The 21,056-nt window shown below is 45.2% G+C and overlaps 1 protein-coding gene across 2 annotated transcripts in view; it reads left to right on the forward strand.

Annotated features, from left to right (window-relative positions):
- The window catches only part of rubcnl (rubicon like autophagy enhancer), a 151,621-nt gene extending 130,817 nt beyond the window's left edge, over window positions 1-20,804 (forward strand). For both annotated transcript variants that reach the window (XM_072514283.1, XM_072514284.1), the window contains exons 13-17: window positions 1,634-1,872; window positions 2,482-2,543; window positions 4,880-5,033; window positions 12,726-12,816; window positions 17,516-20,804. In XM_072514283.1, coding sequence (XP_072370384.1) covers window positions 1,634-1,872; window positions 2,482-2,543; window positions 4,880-5,033; window positions 12,726-12,816; window positions 17,516-17,628 — 659 coding nt within the window. In that variant the 3' untranslated portion in view covers window positions 17,629-20,804. The remainder of the gene's footprint in view (window positions 1-1,633; window positions 1,873-2,481; window positions 2,544-4,879; window positions 5,034-12,725; window positions 12,817-17,515) is intronic.
- Window positions 20,805-21,056: the final 252 nt, after the last annotated feature.

Consider the following 21,056-nt stretch of genomic DNA (forward strand, 5'->3'; position numbering starts at 1 on the left):
TCTGGCTTTGGGCCGCCCCAAAGGTGCGGATTTCTCCGCACCTTTAGGGGCCAAGCCCTCGCCTTTAGGGGATAGGCCCGCACCGGAGTGGTTGCCGTCCTGCCGGCTGGCGTGGAAGGCCTTTGGCGCCACGCCAGCCGGGGCCGAAGGAACTCCGGCCGGCCGGCGGAAGACCGTGCATCATGGAGGCTAAGGCCGGCGTGGAGGGGAAAGAGTGCCCCCACGGCACAGGCCCGCCCGTGGATCAGAGGGCCCCGATCGCGGGACAGGCCACCATGGGGGCACCCCCCTGGGGCAGATCGCCCCGGATCCCGGAGCCCGCTCGTGCCGCCTGGTCCCGCAGGTACGGGAGGTGGTTTAATTCACGCAGGCGGGACTGGCATTACAGCAGCGGGACTTCAGCCCATTGCCGGGGGGGGGGGGTGCTCGCCGACTAGCGATTCCCGCTCCACCGAATCTCCGGTGCCGGAGAATTCAGCGGCCGGCGGGGGAGGGATTCACGCGGCCCCCCCAGCGATTCTCCGACCTGGCGGGGGGGGGGGGGGGTGAATCCCGCCCCCGCAGTCTAACTGAAGAATGTTTGGGGCTCTGCATGGGAGAAATGGGCTGCAATGATAATTCCTCAAAGCCCTTCCCCAATTAGTGTCAGCTAGTATAACCTAGCTTCACTGATTGTAATACAACTGTTATCAAACACTATGTGCAACTTGGCACAATATACTTGAAGCTTTAGTTGCACAGTAAAGGAAGATTTAATGGATGCGATCTTCCCAAAAGGGAACAAAGTCCCCTAGCGAGCGTGTTTAGCCGTGTGTTTGCCGGCATTCATAGTGCCAAGAAACACATGGCTATTCAACACCAGTCATTTTGAATAAGGGGCCTGAATGGTGAACGCGTGGCCTCCGCCCCGTTTTTACAATGGGAAACTCCGCTCACAGGAACTCTCCATTGTAGCGAGAGATCGGGACACTACCAAGGCCCCAAAAGGAATCCCCGAATGCAACATGGGAGGGTCCCCCAGTCGGACTGCACGTATGCAAAAATGCCAGGTTTAGCACCTTGGCAGTGCCAAGGTACCCAGGTGGCACCAGCAGTGCCAGGGTACCACTTGCCCAAAGGGCATGCAGCTGGTGGCTTCCAATCCCCTTGGAGGTGCCCGAGTGTCATTCTATCTGGTCCCTGTTTGTGGGGACCAGTACTAAACGGCGTTTGCCCGAGGCGAAGGGATTTAATCTCAAAGCCTCGTGTACTTCTGGAACCTGCACATTATAGAGTAAGGCGTACTGACTTGTCTATTTTGCAGATTTGCTAAAAAGGGGTCCAGCCCATTGTGGGCAGGATTCCTCTTGAAATGTCTCATGCGGCATTGCGAGCCGGGTAGATTCCGGGACCAGGGTTTCCCGGCTTTCATCGGCCACGCTGCGCTGCGACGACGACATGCTTTTCCGGCGCAGTGGGATTCCTCTTGCAATATCTTCCGAGCCGGGTCTCCCAGCTTTCATTGGCCTCACTGCGCCATGGCGAGATGCTTTTCCGGCGCAGCGTAGTCTTGAGGATCGTGCCCAATGTATTAGAATTCAACAGATATTTTGGAATGAAGCACTTTTTAATATATTTATTTTACCCTTCACAGAGTATATCAAAAAGCTCCGTTACTGTGAGTACTTGGGGAAGTACTTCTGTGAATGCTGTCACCACAATGAGGAGTCCCCAATTCCTGGCCGAATCCTAATGAAGTGGGATTTCAGCAAGCATCCTGTCTGCCATTTCTCGAAACAGCTGTTGGAAAGTATATGGCATGATCCACTGTTCAATATATTCTACATCAACAAGTCCCTCTATAACACAGTAAAGGAACTGCGAAAGGCCAAGGTATTCATACTGGAGATAGGATGACTAGACACTATTTGATTTAGTTACTGATGCCAAGTTCTAAATGGCTATGCTAAAAGAAAGGGATCTCTGGTCAGTAGGGTATCATATGGCAAGGCTGGAACTTTTGCCCAACCTGAATTGCCCCTAAAGTGTGTGGTGGCCTTGAAGTATTGCTGTCTGTGAATAAAAGGTGGTTCAATTCTTACCCGGCTTACCCGAACAGGCGCCGGAAAGTGGTGACTAGGGGCTTTTCACAGTAACTTCATACTTGGGACAATAAAAGGTTGTTATTATTATTATTTATGCTGTTAGGTCGGGTGTTCCAAAGTTATGACCCAGTGGCTGTGAAGGAATGGTCCCAGTCTGGGTATTCGGAGACTGATATACCCGCTGCCCTTGCCCAAGTGATGGAGGTATTGCTGATGTTGCAGTGCCCCTGGCCATGTTCATCATAAACTGCTCACCATTTTAATTGTGCACTGAAAAGACAGGAGGAACTAGCTTTTGAATGTTTACTGCTGTATTGGAGTGTTTTTGGTTGTAGGTAGATATTCATATCCATAGGTGGCAATGCAATAATGCACAACCTTTTTTTTTCCCTATCAGGAAATTCAAGAACAGTTGATTCACATCAAAAAGCTGCTAAAGACATGTAGATTGGCTGAAAGGTATCTTACCTGTCCTTGAGAGCTAGATAATCGGGTAGCATGATTTTCATCATTATTTGTGTCAACAGTGTCTCAGTTTGGTAGCAATCTTGCCCCAAGCCAGAGGTTTGTGGGTTCAGGTATCACTCCAGGATTTGATGCAGAAATGCTACTGTTGCTGGTGCTGTCTTTTGGATGAGAAATAAGGTTTCATCTCTCCCAGGTGGATATAAAGGATCCCATAACATATTTTGAAGAGGAGTTATCCCCAGTGTCCTGGCGATGATTGATTTATCTCCAACATTACAAAATCTGATTTATTTGGTCATTTACCAAATTGCTCATTTTCTGACAATTTGCTGTGTACAATTGGCTGCTACATTTGCTACGTTTCTTACTTTACTGCAGTGATAACATTTAAAAAAGAACTCAATTTTCTGCCAATTGCTTTGGGACATTTTGGTGGTTCTGAAAGCCTATAGTTATTATCCATGTCCTGTCACTGTTTTCCACCCTTGCCCTCTCAAATTAATGGTTAGATTGAGTTGAGTTGTGGAAGTGGTAACCTGTAGGAAGTGACCTTAAAAGGAAAAAAAACACGTTGGGCTCTGCGCCTGGACATAGACAACAGCTATTTCATTCCTGCAATGCAGCGCAAGCTCAGCGATTATTGACACAAAATCCAGCAGACCTGATTGTAATTTGCTGAACAATGATTTGTCAAATAACCTAATCCTGCAAGAACAAACATTGATCAAAATGGTTCTTGTGTCAATTGAAACCATTCCACAAGATAGGATTTTTACTGACTTCAATGTTTTACATCAATTATAAAGGATCCATGCAACAGACCTTTACTGACCGTGCAAGATTCAAGTTTGGGATCTGAGGTGGGGTGGGGCTCTGCGCCCCTCCCACTCCCCATTCACAGCAGTAATCTTATTCCTGTTCGAGGTTGGATGAGCCATTTGATTCTGAATCTTCCCAATTCATTCTAGCTGCTACAGGTAGTTGAATTTTCACAATAACTTTTTGCACCAAATTGTGTGTGGCACACGCTCTCTCATCCCCCCCCCCCCCCTTTTTTTTAAAGCTATCAACTCCTTGTTGAGTATAGTTACAGGTGCTTGCCACCCTCCAGCAGCCTGAAGCAATTTCCACTTCCTCCTACCTTTCTTCATTTCTTTGCCCTCCTGCCTGACCATCTCTCTTTCGCTCCTTTCCCCATGTCCTCTTTTTTTTTTGGAAAAGGCTAAAGTTCAGTCAATTCAAAATTTGAAGAGATTGATGGAATAGATTTTTGGGTTGGGGCTACAGACCCAAGGTGGGTGGGTGGATGGAATTGTACGACAGATCAGCCACAATCGCACAGAATAGATTTGAGGAACTGAATGACGTAATCCTGTCCTTCTCTTTCAATTCTCCCTTTCACATCACAAAGACTAAAATTGGAACAGACCAGTTCAAAGTGCAGTAAATGGTGAATGCTCGTACTGGAAGTCCTTGGAATTGCGATATAGTTGGTTCCTGAAAACTACGCAAGTTGAAATCTCCACAGAGGGTTGGTTCCTGAACCGAGGCTGAAATCACTCGTGGAGCGCCAGTGGTGTTAAATGCACTCAACTCTTGCCCTATCCAGTCACTGAGGCAACTGTTGCCTGCCGCCTTAGAACAAGTTCTTCAGGTAGTCTGCTCTGGGGGCTGGTTTAGCACAGTGGGCTAAACACACTGGCTTGTAATGCAGAACAATGCCAGCAGCGCGGGTTCAATTCCCGTGCCGGCCTCCCCGAACCGGCGCCGGAATGTGGTGACTAGAGGCTTTTCACAGTAACTTCATTGAAGCCTACTTGTGACCATAAGCTATTATTATAATACAAGCCATTGATCACTCAATTGCGATCTGCGAGTCTGAGTGCATAGTAAATACAACATGAGCGTATAAATGCATTATTTGGTGGTGTCAAATGAAAAAGGATCGAGCATTAATGTCCAACCTACTAAAGACAGGTTGACCTGTGGTCCAGAATGTCAATGTGCACTTGTGACTGTGCTGGCATGGTGTCATAAAGGCAAAACCAACATTGTAAAGTCACAACGCAGTGTCAATTTATAAGCGTTGCAAGTGCAGTTTGTCACAACTCCAATGTTGTAAAGTTGAGGATTGCTGTATGCAAAGTCGAGGCATCAAAAATCTCCAAATTTGTGATCTTGAGCAGGTAGTACTGCGTGCTGGTTTCTTCTCCAGATGCACTAGGCCTCCACCATTGTCAGAATGATTAACCAATGCTTTTTTTCTAAGATGCTACATTCTATTATGTCCACTTCTAATATTGGTCTGTGTTTTTTCAATTTGACAGAGCAATGGTTGAGTTCTGGCAGATATGTTCTCACCTGACTGAGGAGCTGCACCTTTACTCACTGAATGATCTGATGATGGTGAAACGAGGCCTGCTGGTTCCAGGCCTGAAATATACCCTGAAAAATGTCCTTGCTCACGTGGAACATTGTGAGGTAAAGCCAGATTAAATCATTTTCTGAGGCTGATGTTTTTACTCTGACTGTGAGCCCCTTGGCTTGGTGGTACCATAGAGTGAGATGATCATCATGGTGCCATATTCTGCAACTTGAGTGAGATAAATTCAAACCCTGGTCTAGAGACCTAAACACCATTTTAGGTTGTTGCATTTCCAGTGCACTATGCAAACTGTACAGCACAATGGGGGGGAGGGGGGGTCCTGCCTTACAGATTATGGGTCTTAAATGATCATCCTTTGACAGTATCTGAGCAGTGGGGAAAATTATTTTCGATATTCTTCTTGCCAGAATTAAAACAGATTATATCTAAACGTATTTCATCGCTGACCTTGCAGTGCAGAAATTGATCGCTCCTGGTTGCAATTAAAATGGTGACTTCACTTAAAGGTAATTCATTATCCTGCAATTGTGGAAGGTGTTGTGCAAAGGCAAATTGTTTTCTGTTCGAAAGGGAACAAACTTTTTGGCAAGGAAAATGCGTGCCTCAAATCAGACTTGCACCAGGTTCCCCATGTAGAAGCTCATTGAAGATTATGCACTACTGGATGTGGTGTCTAAAATGGTAACTTGAGGTTCCCATCAGCAATCTCAATCTTAAGTAAATTTAAAGTTCATGTTTATGTATGATGGCGAATACAGCTTAGCCCATTGTTACGTTGTATTTAATTGAAAACAGCGACTTTTCATTCTGTGGAATTTGTGGAGTAAAATACAGATGAGGAAGACCTGGCTGATTTTCTCCATATTTATTTATTTTTTAAAATATATTTTATTCAAGATTTTTGGCCAAACATAACAGTACATCGTGTTTCTTTTACACAACAATAAAGCAATATAAATAAGTGGCCAGTTTTAAACAAATAAATAAATAATATATAAACAAGAACAAAACTGAATGGCAACTGCCTTGTCCAAAATAAATACTCTCCAAAAATACAATCCAATATAGAATTACCTATAACAAATACCTATACATACTATACATGTACAATAACATCTCTGAGTCCGTCCGATTCTTCCCCCCCCCCCCCCCCCCCCCCCGGGTTGCTGCTGTTCTCTACTTCTTTTCCATTCCCTCTATCTTTCTGTGAGGTAATCGACGAACGGTTGCCACCGCCTGGTGAACCCCTGAGCCGAACCCCTTAACACTAACTTAATCCGTTCTATATCCTGCGCCGTGCTACTAGGGAAGCAAAGGCCAACACGTCAGCCTCTCTCGCCTCCTGCACTCCCGGCTCTTCTGCAACCCCAAATATAGCCAACCCCCAGCTTGGTTCGACCCGGACCCCCACCACCTTCGAAAGCACCTTTGCCACCCCCACCCAGAACCCCTGTAGCGCCGGGCATGACCAGAACATGTGGGTGTGATTCGCTGGGTCTCTCGAGCATCTCGCACACCTATCCTCTACCCAAGAAAATTTACTAAGCCGTGCTCCAGTCATATGCGCCCTGTGTAACACCTTAAATTGTATCAGGCTTAGCTTGGCACACGAGGACGATGAGTTTACCCTACGTAGGGCATCAGCCCACAGCCCCTCCTCAATCTCCTCCCCCAGTTCTTCCCATTTCCCTTTCAGCTCATCCACCATGATCTCCCCCTCGTCCCTCATTTCCCTGTATATATCCGACACCCTACCATCCCCCACCCATGTCTCTGAGATCACTCTATCCTGCACCTCCTGCGTCGGGAGCTGCGGGAATTCCCTCACCTGTTGCCTCGCAAAAGCCCTCAATTGCATGTACCGAAATGCATTCCCTTGGGGCAACCCATATTTTTCCGTCAGCGCTCCCAGACTCGCAAACGTCCCATCTACAAACAGATCTCTCAGTTGTACTACCCCAGCTCTTTGCCATGCTCCAAATCCCCCATCCATTCTCCCCGAAACGAACCTATGTTTGTTTCTTATCGGGGACTGCACCGAAGCTCCCGTCCTTCCCGTATGCCGTCTCCACTGCCCCCAAATTTTCAATGCAGCCACCACCACCGGGCTTGTGGTGTATTTCTTTGGTGAGAACGGCAACGGCGCCGTCACCATTGCTTGTAGGCTAGTCCCCCTGCAGGACGCCCTCTCCAATCTCTTCCATGCCGCTCCCTCCTCTTCTCCCATCCACTTACACACCATTGAAACATTGGCGGCCCAGTAGTACTCACTTAGGCTCGGTAGTGCCAGCGCCCCCTGTCCCTACTACGCTGCAAGAATCCCCTCCTCACTCTCGGGGTCTTCCCAGCCCCCACAAAACTCATAATACTCTTCTCGATTCTTTTGAAAAAAAGCCTTCGTGATCACCAGCAGGAGGCACTGAAACACAAAAAGGAATCTCGGGAGGACCACCATTTTAACCGCCTGCACCTTACCTGCCAATGACAGGGACACCATGTCCCATCTCTTAAAGTCCTCCTCTATCTGTTCCACCAACCGCGTTAAATTAAGCCTGTGTAATGTACCCCAATTCTTGGCTATCTGGATCCCCAAGTACCGGAAGTCCCCTGTTACCTTCCTCAACGGTAAATCCTCTATCTCTCTGCTCTGCTCCCCTGGATGCACCACAAACAACTCACTTTTCCCCATGTTCAGTTTATACCCTGAAAAATCCCCAAACTCCCCAAGTATCCGCATTATCTCTGGCATCCCCTCCGCCGGGTCTGCCACATATAGCAACAAATCATCTGCATACAGAGATACCCGGTGTTCTTCTCCTCCCCCCCCCCCCCCCCACCCCCTGAGTGCTCCCCTCCACTTCCTAGAACCCCTCAGTGCTATGGCCAGGGGTTCAATCGCCAGTGCAAACAATAACGGGGACAGAGGACATCCCTACCTCGTCCCTCTATGGAGCCGAAAATAGTCAGACCCCTGTCCATTTGTGACCACGCTCGCCATCGGGGCCCTATACAGCAGCTGTACCCACCTGATATTCCCATCCCCAAAACCAAATCTCCTCAGCACCTCCCACAAATAATCCCACTCCACTCTATCAAATGCTTTCTCGGCATCCATCGCCACCACTATCTCCGCTTCCCCCTCTGGTGGGGGCATCATTACCCCTAGCAGCCTCCGTATATTTGTATTCAGCTGTCTCCCCTTCACAAACCCAGTTTGGTCCTCATGAACCACCCCCGGGACACAATCCTCTATCCTCATTGCCATTACCTTGGCCAGAATCTTAGCGTCCACATTCAGGAGGGAAATGGGCCTGTAGGACCCGCATTGCAGCGGGTCTTTTTCCTTCTTTAGGAGGAGCGATATCATTGCCTCTGACATAGTCGGGGGCAGCTGCCCCCTTTCCCTCGCCTCATTAAAGGTTCTCATCAGTAGCGGGGCCAGCAAGTCCATATATTTCCTATAGAATTCAACTGGGAATCCGTCTGGTCCCGGGGCCTTCCCCGCCTGCATGCTCCCAATCACTTTCACCACTTCCTCTGTCTCAATCTGTGCTCCCAGTCCCACCCTCTCCTGCTCCTCCACCTTAGGAAATTCCAGCTGATCCAGAAAGCACATCATTCTCTCCTTCCCATCCGGGGGCTGAGCTTCATATAATCTTTCGTAAAATGCCTTGAACACTCCATTCACTCTCTCCGCGCCCCGCTCCATCTCTCCCGCCTCATCTCTCACCCCCCACCCCATCTCCCTCGCTGCTCCCCTTTTCCTCAGTTGGTGGGCCAGCAACCTGCTCGCCTTCTCCCTGTATTCGTACTGTACACCCTGTGCCTTCCTCCATTGTGCCTCTGCATTACCCGTAATCAACAAGTCAAATTCTACATGTAGCCTTTGCCTTTCCCTGTACAGTCCCTCCTCCGGTGCCTCCGCATATTGTCTGTCCACCCTCCGAAGTTCTTTCAACAACCACTCCCTTTCCCTACCCTCCTGCTTTCCTTTATGTGCCCTAATAGATATCAGCTCCCCTCTAACCACTGCCTTCAGTGCCTCCCAGACCACTCCAACCTGTACCTCCCCATTATCATTGAGTTGCAAGTACCTTTCAATACACCCCCTCACCCTTAAACACACCCCCTCATCTGCCAATAATCCCATGTCCATTCTCCAGGGTGGACGCTGTCGTTTTTCTTCCCCTATCTCCAGGTCCACCCAATGTGGAGCATGATCCGAAATGGCTATAGCCGTGTACTCCGTCCCCGTCACCTTTGGGATCAGTGCCCTTCCCAAAACAAAAAAATCTATTTGTGAATAAACTTTGTGGACATAGGAGAAAAACGAAAACTCCTTACTCCTAGATCTACTAAATCTCCAGGGGTCTACTCCTCCCATCTGCTCCATAAAGTCCTTAAGCACCCTAGCTGCAGCCGGCCTCCTTCCAGTCCTGGACCTCGATCTGTCCAGCCCTGGGTCCAGCACCGTATTAAAATCGCCACCCATTACCAACTTCCCCACTTCTAGGTCCGGGATTCGTCCTAACATACGACATGTTAGGTACATGTGCCTCAAAGTTGGCATCATCCCAGTTCGGGGCATACATGTTCACTAATACCACGGCCTCCCCTTTCAATTTGCCACTCACCATCACGTATCTGCCTCCACTATCCGCCACTATAGTCTTTGCCTCAAACATTACCCGCTTCCACACTAGTATGGCCACCCCCCTGTTTTTTGCGTCTAGCCCCGAATGAAACATCTGCCCCACCCATCCTTTGCGTAGTCTAACCTGGTCTGTCAGCTTCAGATGCGTCTCCTGAAGCATAACCACATCTGCCTTAAGTTTCTTAAGGTGTGCGAGTACCCGTGCCCTCTTGATCGGCCCGTTCAGCCCTCTCACATTCCACGTGATCAACCGGGTTGGGGGGGCTCTTTACCCCCTCCCCCCCTTGACGACTAGCCATCTCCTTTTTCAATCCAGCTCCTCACCCGGTTCCCACGTAGCCGTGTCTCCCCCAAGCGGCGCCCCCCCCCGCCCCGACCACCCCCCCCCCCTCCCCATACCAACTCCCCCTTCTCCCCAGCAGCAGCAACCCAGTTAACCCCCCCCCCCCCCCCCGGCTAGATCCCAAACTAGCGTAATTGCACCCCCCATGTTGCTCCCAGAAGTCAGCAAACTCTGGCCGACCTCTGATTCCCCCCGTGACCTCGGCTCACACTGTGCGAGGCCCCCTCCTTCCTGCTTCCCTGTTCCCGCCGTGATTACCATAGCGCGGGAACAAAGCGCGCGCTTCCCTTTTGGCCCCACCCCCAATGGCCGGCGCCCTCAGCTCCTCATCCTCCCTCCCCCCCCCCCCCTTCCCCACGACATGGGGAAGAGAGAAAAGTTACAGGGTCGCAGGATTAACAACTTGGGAAGTCATCTCTTCCCTCTTTTTCCCCCCCCCCCCCCCTTCATCCCACATATTCACCCCCCCACTTTGTCCCAAATGTTCTTTGTTCTTTTTATGGCCCGCTCACTCCAGTTTCTCCTCGACAATAAATGTCCACGCCTCATCTGCCGTTTCGAAGTAGTGGTGTTTCCCTTGATGTGTGACCCACAGTCTTGCCGGCTGCAGCATTCCAAATTTAACCTTCCTTTTGTGCAGCACCGCCTTGGCCCGATTAAAGCTTGCCCTCCTTCTCGCCACCTCCGCACTCCAATCTTGATATACGCGGATCACCGCGTTCTCCCACCTACTGCTCCGAGTTTTCTTTGCCCATCTGAGGACCATCTCTCTGTCCTTATATCGGAGAAATCTCACCACTATGGCTCGAGGAATTTCTCTAGCCCTCGGTCTTCGCGCCATAACTCGATAGGCTCCCTCCGCCTCCAGCGGACCCGTCGGGGCCTCCGATCCCATTAACGAGTGCAGCATTGTGCTCACATATGCCCCGACGTCCGCCCCTTCTACACCTTCGGGAAGACCAAGAATCCTTAAATTCTTCCTCCTCGCATTATTCTCCAGCACCTCCAGCCTTTCCCCACACCTTTTGTGTTGTGCCTCGTGCATCTCCGTTTTCACCACCAGGCCCTGTCTGTCGTCCTCATTCTCAGCAGCCTTTGCCTTCACGACCCGAAGCTCCTGTTCCTGGGTCTTTTGCTCCTCCTTTAGCCCCTCAATCGCTTGTAATATCGGGGCCAACAGCTCCTTCTTCATCTCCTTTTTGAGTTCTTCCAAGTAACGCCGTAGGAACTCTTGTTGGTCAGGGCCCCATATTAAACTGCCTCCTTCCGACGCCATCTTGCTTTGTGCCTGCCTTCCTGGCCGTTGCTCTAGAGGATCCACCACAATCCGGCCACTTTCCTCTTTTTTTTCCCATCCGTGTCCAGGGGGGATTCCCTTCTGGATTACCGCACAGTGTTTTTTGCCGTTAAAATTGCCGTTGGGGCTCCTATCAAGAGCCCAAAATCCGTTCCACCGGGAGCTGCCGAAACGTGCGACCTAGCTGGTCATCGTCGCACCCGGAAGTGGTTTTCTCCATATTTATAATAGCTACATCACATGGAGGCCATTTACCGTGCTGTCTGTGATGGCTCTCCAAGAGGCGCTTGCCTTGTCGTTGTCTCTTTCTCACCGCCGCCACCATTCCCATCTGTCTGCAAATATTTCCTCTTCATAATCCAATTCCTTTCTGAAGGCCTTGATTGAATCTGCCTCCACTGCACTCTCTTGAACAGTGCATTCCCAATACTAAGCACTTGTTTATTTTTAACTTTTCCCTCGTGTCACCTCAGGTCCTTTTGCCCATCACCTTAAACTGGTACTCGATCCTTCTGCCAATTGGAAGTTTCTCTCTATCTATCTGTCCAAACTCTCTTTCTCTCTCTCTCTCTCTCTCTCTCTCTCCCTTTTTTGAATACTTCTATTTTTTTTTCTCCAAGGAGAACAGGTCCAAGTTCTCCAATCAATCCACACGTCCCTCAACCCTGGAACCATTCTTGTAATAATGTATCTTTCATAGGTGTGGTGCCCAGAATGTTCCAGTTCAGGCCAGTACTTGTTCAGTTTTAACATTACTTCCTTGCTTTTGTGCTCACGTCCCTATTCACCCCGCATTCTTCAACTGCTTTCTCAACCTGCACTGCCACCTTCAATGATTTTATGCAAATATACACCGGCTCCTGCATCTCCTTCAGAGCTTGTATTTCATGTATGTCAGCAAATTGTATATGCGGGCTGGTAGTGTATTTTTATTTGAGGTTCTGACCTTGCTGATAACCCTGTTATGTGGCATTTTATCAAATGCTTTTTGTGGAAGCCCACAACAACTGCGTTAACCCTCTCTGCCTCATCAAAGAAAAACTCAAGCAAGTGATTTGCCCTTACTAATTTGTGCTGATTTGCCTTAATGAATCTACATTTGTCCCAGTGACTGCCCAAACCTATCATTCTAAAAGCTTTCCCAAGATAAACTGACTGGCCAGTAGCTGTTGAGCCTAACCTTGTTTTTGTTGTAATTCTCCAGTCCATGCCTATAACAAAGGAGAATTTTGATGATTGTCAGTGCATTAGTGCTCTATTCTTGATCAATACAATGTTTCCTATATCTATTCCCATCATCTTCCTCCTCCCACATCACCCACAAAATGTCATCCTAATCTTCACTGTGGGACAAAAATTCAGTCTTTGGTCAACACGTTCTCATTTATTATTCACTCTGTGAGTTTTCAGAGATTAGTACCAGTACTTAACTATTGCTATATTGTTAATGTGAAGACTGTTTGTTTGAAATGTTTCCCTTTTTTCTCCTACAGTTGTGTATGGCAAAGGGCTTCATCTGTGAATTTTGCAAGAGTAGAGATATTATCTTCCCCTTTCAGATGGACCAATGTAAACGATGCTGTGGTGAGTGCTGTTTTCAAATGTTTTTTTTTCTGGGCATCTTGCTTTTTAAAAAAAAAACTCACCTTTTTTTGTACACCGTGCCCACACCAAAGGTTCATTCACCTTCCCCAGTCATGCACGTTAATCCCAACTGCTCAAGCCTCCAGTTCTATTCATCCTCCATTGTAGCTCATAGTTCCATTCTTTTTACCAATCAATTCCATTCTAATTTATCTTGTGTTGAATTGACAATGTTCAACCCAGAACCATTTTTGAGGGGAGGTAATAAATTCTGTAAACCAGATTAGTTGCACCCATGAAGCAAAAAGACAATACGATACTGCATACAAAATTAATTTTCACCAAGGAAAGTCGGAAACATTAACCAATTTTCCTTTTTTGTACTTATTTTCTGACCTGTATATTTCCATTGTTTCGATGCTTCTGCTTTGCAGCACTTTTTTTTTTTTTTTTTTTTATAACTACTTTTATTTTTATTTTTTAACTTCCTCCAATGCCCCAGAGATGAAGAAACTATATGCTACCTCAACCCGTAAATATGAAGAGGAATGATCAACATTACGTTGTTTCAGGACTGCTTTTTTAAAAATCCTGACACAGCCTCCTTCAAAAGGCCTGCAATACTCTAAGATAGCCAAGTTTTTTGTTTCCTCCATTATAAGCTCTTAATTATGGTGAATTAATTTTTTTTTTAAATCAAAAATTAATAAATGCAAGCACTGTACATGCAAATGTCACAAGTTACAGTAAAATGGAGCACTTATAATGCACATTCTAATTGTTTATTCACTTATTTTTCTACCTGTCAGTCCATTCGGTACTGTGTGCAGAACTATCATCCTGATATTCCAGACAATTTCCACAAATGATTGTGTTATGGTATGGACCAGACCTCCATTTATATTAGGAAACTGGACGAGAAACTCTGAATACTTTGCTGCAGGAGTGATTCCACTGACAAATGGGGATCTTTTAAATTAAAACAAAATATTATTCACTTTTATTCAAAATTGACATCACAAAAAAAAAAAATCTCTTCAATTAACAATTAATTCTTACAATGCAAGGAAACACTTTAAAAGCAAAGCCCATTACAGGTCACAAACCACTTGTAAATAAAGTTAACAAGTACAGGGATACTTGCAGAAATATTCGGCAGAGACTTCCTTTCAGAAAAGTAGAGAGAGACCCTTTTTGAGCACAAGCTGGAAATCCAGCTGTCCTTTATAGACTTTTAAAAAATGCTACAGCTAAACTGCTTGCCGCAGACCTTGCTCCCACATTAATTACATCGCAGTCTCACGATGTGTCTCATGACCTTCTTAACTAAGTCAACATACTTTCTCAAATTACCTACTCTCCAGGGAATCTCTGGGACTCTGTATTGGTTTAGCCTTAACAATATATCTCTTTTCCTATTCTTTCAAATAACCCACTGATGCCAAGGGTCATTGCCCCTCTTTACAATATCACCAGTGCTTGGAACTCTCGATCAGATGCAACCAGAGCATTGTACCATTTCATTATGACTTCTCTGTACTTAAATTGAGTGATTTACCAATTGTTTCCACATTGATCTAAGACACAAATTACACCAAAGATCAGTTTATCCTAACTCGAGTATCTTTTTAATGGTGCTATAGTCCTTGATCCTCGAACCTTTGAGATAGTTAATGAATTTTACCCACTCTGATCATTCTCTGACGAGTATTATTGTACATCTAAGAAGCTCCCTGCTACTGGTCATGGGTTCTGTGGGTCCTTTTGTGGCTGATGAGCCCGATCCTAGAGCCACATCTGCAACTGCACACTGGCAGGTGTTTCCAGGAGGTGGGATCGGCCCTTGGACTCTAGATCAATAGTATTTCTTCCTTGGACTCCTCTTCCAGGCCTCCTCTTGCCATTGGGTGACATCAGAATTGTGTCCCATCAATTGGGAGGGGTTTTGAATGATCATAGCCTAGATGCTGGTATTCTTGACCCCTTCAAGGACATTGATATTGGTATGCCTGTCCCCTCTCTGATGTGCCTTGAGGTGGTGTCTGAATGTAGATTCTGAGCCATATAGAAGAGTTGGGAGGCAGAGGATCTTGGTGTCAGCAAGAATGTAGCGGTCATCAAAGACTCTCATTCTTAGACCTCCGAATGAGATGCTCGTGGATTGGATACGATGTTGTATCTTCGCATCGATGGTCAGCCTTCGATGAGCGGTGGCTCTCCAAACAAGGGAACCCAGTTGGTAGGGTTTCTCCATTGATCTTGATGGAGGAAGAGACCGGATCTTTTCCTGGGGTGGGTTGGTAGTCTTCTTGAGGTTGAGGCTGAGACCAATTCTTCAGTGTACTTCGCAGAGGTGGTGATGACGGCATCACTGAGGTTGGCAGGAATTTTTTCCATGTCCCAGATATTCAGGAACAGCTGATGATCTCTTCTCCATGTTTGATGATCTGTCAGAATCCTGTCCCCCCCCCCGTGGCTTCTCCATTCTTAACATGTTTAATGCCGGCTTTGATTTCCTCCACGGTTGGTGGGAGTCCAAGATCGTATCATAGTTTAGGAGATCTTTTGGAGTGTACTCTCCATCAAAGGCTGATGCTTATCTGTCTCTCAAGAGTCTGTCCTTACTCTGCACTGGTTTGAGGCCTTGGGGTGTTGGGTTTGTATATTGCCTTGGTGGTACTGAAGAAGCCCTGGGTGTTGTTTGTTGGCGAGGAGATGCCGCTCCTTGGCTTTATCAGTCCACCATTGGTTCTTGATTTCCCAGTTCTTTATACCTCTGCTTTGATGTTCGAGTTCTCCTCTTTTCCTTGCTGGTTATGTCATTTTGCCAGAAGTCGATTGCTTTCCTCCTTGTTCAGTGTGGTCTTGGATGGTGTGGTCATTCTCATCGAACCAGTCTTGGTGTTTACTAGTCTTGTAGCTAATGGTTTCTTAGCAGCTTGAGATGATGGCTGTCTTCAGCTCTTTCCAGTTTTCCTCCACTCCATTAGAATGGACATTTTGGAGAAGACATTGTTTGGATGTCTACTAGCATGCAAACTGTCAACTGACCCTGTTGGCATCAATGAGCGCCTGGCCCTCCATCAACAACCTGCCAAGAACCAAGAAGTGGTGGTTGGGTGTGCCTATGCCCAACCCTTGGTGCCAATGGTGAATCCAAAGAAGGCTTCTACTCTACCCTGGACATCATACTCTCTGACAAGGAAAATATGACCATCCTCCTTGGGGACTTCAAAGCCAGAGTTGGAAAGGACTCCTAACTCCCAAAATGGTTCTCCTGCTCAACAATCACCGGTAGCATAGTGGTTAGCACTGTGGCTTCACAGCGCCAGGGTCCCAGGTTCGATTCCCTGCTGGGTCACTGTTTGTGCGGAGTCAGCACGTTCTCCCCGTGTCTGCGTGGCTTTCCTCCGGGTGCTCCGGTTTCCTCCCACAGTCCAAAGATGTGCAGGTTAGGCGGATTGGCCATGCTAAATTGCCCTTGGTGTCCAAAAAGGTTATTGAGTTACTGGGATAGGGTGGAAGTGAGGGCTTAAGTGGTGCAGACTTGATGGGCTGAATGGCCTCCTTCTGAACTGAATGTTCTATGTTCAAATGTACAAAACACCAGCTTGTCATTGCTAACACACTTCTGCCAAAAAGACAATTTGATACTTCCTGGAAACATCCATGATCAAAGCATTGGCACATGATTGACTTTGTCATCATCTAATCCCAAGACCAAAAAGGTGCTCTCATCACTAAAGCGATGAGCAGTGCAGATGACTGCTGGGCAGACCACTGGCTCATCCACTACTGTGCATTAAACTCTACCAGAAAAAGTATAGAATCCCTACAGTGTAGAAGGTGGCTATTTTGGCCCATTGAGTCTGCACTGACCCTTTTAAAGACCACATTATACAGGCCCAGTAACAGTATCCAATCTTTGGACACTAATGGGCAATATTACATGGCCAATCCACCTAACCTGCCGTGCAGCAGAAGATGAATAAACGGCGGAGAAAAGATCAACATTGAGGGCTTAAAATTTTTACCACTATACTACATTGTCCATTATTCTCATTAACCCTTTAAACTGATTAAATACCAGCTTTCAATTTATTTAACTGCCGATGGCATTTCTCCCAAAACATTCCGACTCACTCGCCTCAAGCCTATTTTTAACTTTTAAAAGTTTTTTGGTCACCTATTGGGGAGATGGTACAGTGGTAATGTCACTGGGCTAGTAGCACAGGCCCCCAGGCTAGTATTTCTTTTTTTGGGAGGGGGGGGGGGCATGGGCTTGCATCTCTCCTTTTACATCACACTGAACTTAAATTTGATTAAATCTAGAATGTAAAATTGGCCTCCGTAGTAGTTACCATAAAACTATCCGAGTTTGTTGTAAAGAAAACCCTGAAATAATGGAGACCCTGATTGATGGAGAGCAAGCCACTCATTGTAATTAGGCATGGGCAACACATGCTGTCCTTGCCCGTGATGCCCACATTTCATGAAAGAACACATCTTTTTCTTTTTAAAAGGCTCCTGCAAATGCAGCTTTGCACATTACAGCAATAACATCTTGCTTTATTTATATTGGAGTCCATCGTCCCTTCCCCAGTCCTCTCCATTTTAATTCTTAAAATATTCCTAGGAAATATTTATGCTTTTTAATTGACAGATGAACTAACCTTCTTTTTTCCATTCCGAACACTAGTATGCAAAGCGTGCTTTCATAAAGAATGCTTCAAAACTGAACAGTGTCCAAAGTGCGCTCGAATTCAAGCACGGAAGGAACTACTCCTGGCTTTCCAGCAGCCGACAGACTAAGCAACTTGCCGGGTATCTAGGTGGAAATCATCTCGGAATGAGTAGATTAAGTTTTAAAAAGCACGAATGTGATGCCAGCTTCTGCTTTTAAAAAAAGTTGTAGAACAAAGTCATGACGTCTGGAACGTCAATAGTTTTTTTTGTTGAAATGTCTAGCAATAAATGCAAAAGCTTCTCGGCTACTGTAGCTTCAGTGTTACCATGGCATAACCATTCCCTATATTACAATTATTTAGTTTTTGGTATTAGAGGAAGGTTATCTTTCCAACTGAATGTGAAAATTAGATTAAATTAACATGAACCATGAAGATCTCCAGAAATCTAAGGAATTTCCCCTTCTGACATTGTTTTTGTAAGTTAGGGCTTAAGGTAAGGTTTTATTTTTTTTACTTTATGTAGAAGCTTTAGAACCTTCATTTAAAAAAACAAAAAGCAAAAATGATTTTGGATATTGTAATGTTAGGAAAGTATTTTATGCAGTGGTGTGAAGCAAATGTATTTATTTAAATTCCAGTTTAGGTATTTGGCCTTCCTTTTTGGAACAAGTAACTTTTTGGGGAGGAACTGGTGAAAATTACAAAACAAAAAAAAATTGGAAAGTTGTAAAGCCATCATTGTCCTTCCCAACAAAAAATATTTATATAATTTAAATAAAAGTAAAATATCTGAGCCAGTTATTACTGCTCCTGATGACCTTAAATTTATTGGATGCTAAAATGTTGCCATGGTGCTAACATGGTTGGACCTTCTCCTTACTGCCTTCGTTTTCTCTTCTCTCTGGTATGGAGGCCCATGTCGGAGTTGAGAGCTGAGCGTGATCCTCTGATACCAGTTAACATTAACATCATCAGCATTATTAGAGCACTTGGATTACTCTGTACTGAGATTAAAAGGGATTAATATTATTTACACAATCTTTCCATTGCTCAGTTGTTGTTCCAGTTTGTGTAATTGAGATGTAAAGTGTTTTCTCCAAGCTTAATTTATTTTCTTAATTTTTATGAAAGTTGAAATGTAGTCTTTCACCCCTTCCCTCCCCCTGAAACTGATTTATGGTGCTTCAAATGAAACACTAGCTGAGTTTTGCTTGTCCTGTTTACATTCAACTTGATCTTGTTCATTTCTTGTCTAGGCTATAGAAATATTGTGTGTGAAAGAACTGTAGTTTCAAACCCTGCACTTGTAAATGTGTAAAGGATTCTTTCACTCTTGTTTATGTGGGAAAACTATAAATCAAACTTTTTAAGACACTTAAATGTATTTTAAGGAAACCCAGTATGTAAATGTTATAAAATGCAACAAACTGCATTTTGTAAGGCCAGGTGTTCTCATTGTCCATTTTAAATTTTTTTTGCAGATGTGCAATCCAAGCTAATGAATTTAACAACTGCACGGGCCTGACTGAAGCATTTTAGGCCTGTATTTCTTGCAGTTATAGGGCAACAGTTTTACCAAAATAAAGTTCACCAACCAACCTCCATTGGAAGGTGGGGGTTCTTTTTAAAGAGAATGTTACTCTGGGAAAATTTCAATGCAAAAACCTTGTCACTCCCAAGCAGGACAGTTTGTGTTTTTATTCAAAGTATCCTTGAAATTTTGTTTTGCAAATTTTAACTACAAATATTTATGAAATTGCTCTATCCACCATTTTAAGCAGGATGGTGATCTGTCTAAATGGATTGGTTCCTCATTTAAAAAGGCAGAATAGAGGAATTTTATTTGAGAATATTAATTAAATGTTTGTAAACTAATATTTCCACAGCATGATTTCAAGGTATTTTATTGACTGACTGGTTTGGTATAGCAGTACCTCGTGCAAAAATGTTTTGCCATTTTGTCTCACCCCATACCTCCATCTGTTGCTGGCTCAACGACTCTTGTTTAATCTTTACCAAAGTCCATTAGGATGGCCTCACTGCCACACACTGTTCAGTTTGGAAAATAAACTGATGTTGCCTTTACTTTACTTTATCTCTGCTCTACATAGATTTCTCCCTTGCCATTCATAACTTGGTTTTACCCAATAATATCAATGCAATGATTGGACTGAGCTTCATTACATTTCTCAAATGAAATACATTTCCCTTAAAGACTTGGGTCACGTTACGTACATGACTTTAAAGTATGACCTGATTTTGCAACTATTCTTTTTAAAATGTAAAAATAACAATTTTTTGGAAACATCTTCCCATGATTCAATCCAGAACCATGGACAAACTGATGCCAGCACATCTGGTATATGAGGGAAGGGCAAATGTAGATGCACGAGGTAAATACCGCCAATAAGCAGAGTTTCCTATTTTGTCTGCTTTATATTTTTGGTGTAAAATACCTCCAGGTTGCCTCCATAACAGATTCTGAATCCAACCATCATTTCAGCCAAGTCAGGGTATTATATTATCAGAATGAAGACTTGTAAAACAATTTCCTTGCACACAGCAGCCCTTAATATCTTGTTAGGAAGTATTATAGCTCAATGTGCAAGCACCTTCCACATCGGGTATCCTTGCCATAAAAGATAGTCTTGGATGTGATCTGTTCCTAGCTGGCTGCTATTCTAGTGAGTAAGAATTGCAATTCCTGGATGCTGTTTGCAGTGTAAAGTGGAAGCCCGTAATAAACTTTTTTTTTTTTTTGTTAATGGCATTCCTGCACTGGGATCAGCATTCAAGAATTGGGGAAAATCACTAACTGCAGTTGTCTGTGTATTGATGAATAAATATAGAATCTTGAGCAATTGAGCTAGGAGACCTAATGTGGCAGCAGTATGAAATACTTTGGCTGATGAAGTGTCATTGCATAATATTTTGTTTGTATTTTGTTGGTTTCGCAGTGCTGTCACGTGCATCTACAGTGCCATAAAGATAATGTATTTTATTCTTTGTTTTTATGCACTTTTTGGGGAGGGGAACTGGAGAACTAGTGATAAAATGGCACTTGGAATTAAGACCTCAATCCATACACTTGCAATCAAAAACTGAAGAACAAATTGAGAGCTCTTACTTTGGTCTTGGTGAGAAAAATATTCAGAACAATATTTTGGTGGGGCTAAATAATATAGTTCCCATGATACTGGGATAAATGTGCCATGCAGTAGTGCTGAGCCAGGCAGACACCAGGTTGCATCAAGGGACTATTGCTCCATTGCAACTGTCTTTGGGAGGAAGGCTGGGGAGGGGGGGGGGGGGGAAAGAAATGGAAGAGGGGATTTTCTGCTGAAAATTTGGAATAATACATAGAACCAGGGGTTAGGACAGAGAGGTACAATTCTCTGCCAAACAAATCAGTTAAATTCCAAGTACAAATCCATGTTTCCAAATGAGCTTGCTGCTGCTCTTAGAATGAAGAACGGATCACTAAAAATTGGGCCTGGACATAGCATTCTTTTTTAAAATGCCTGAATTTATAGAATGGGAAGGACCCCTTCC

The sequence above is a fragment of the Scyliorhinus torazame genome, chromosome 8 (genome assembly GCF_047496885.1).
Source record: "Scyliorhinus torazame isolate Kashiwa2021f chromosome 8, sScyTor2.1, whole genome shotgun sequence".
Classification (NCBI taxonomy): Eukaryota; Metazoa; Chordata; class Chondrichthyes; order Carcharhiniformes; family Scyliorhinidae; genus Scyliorhinus; species Scyliorhinus torazame.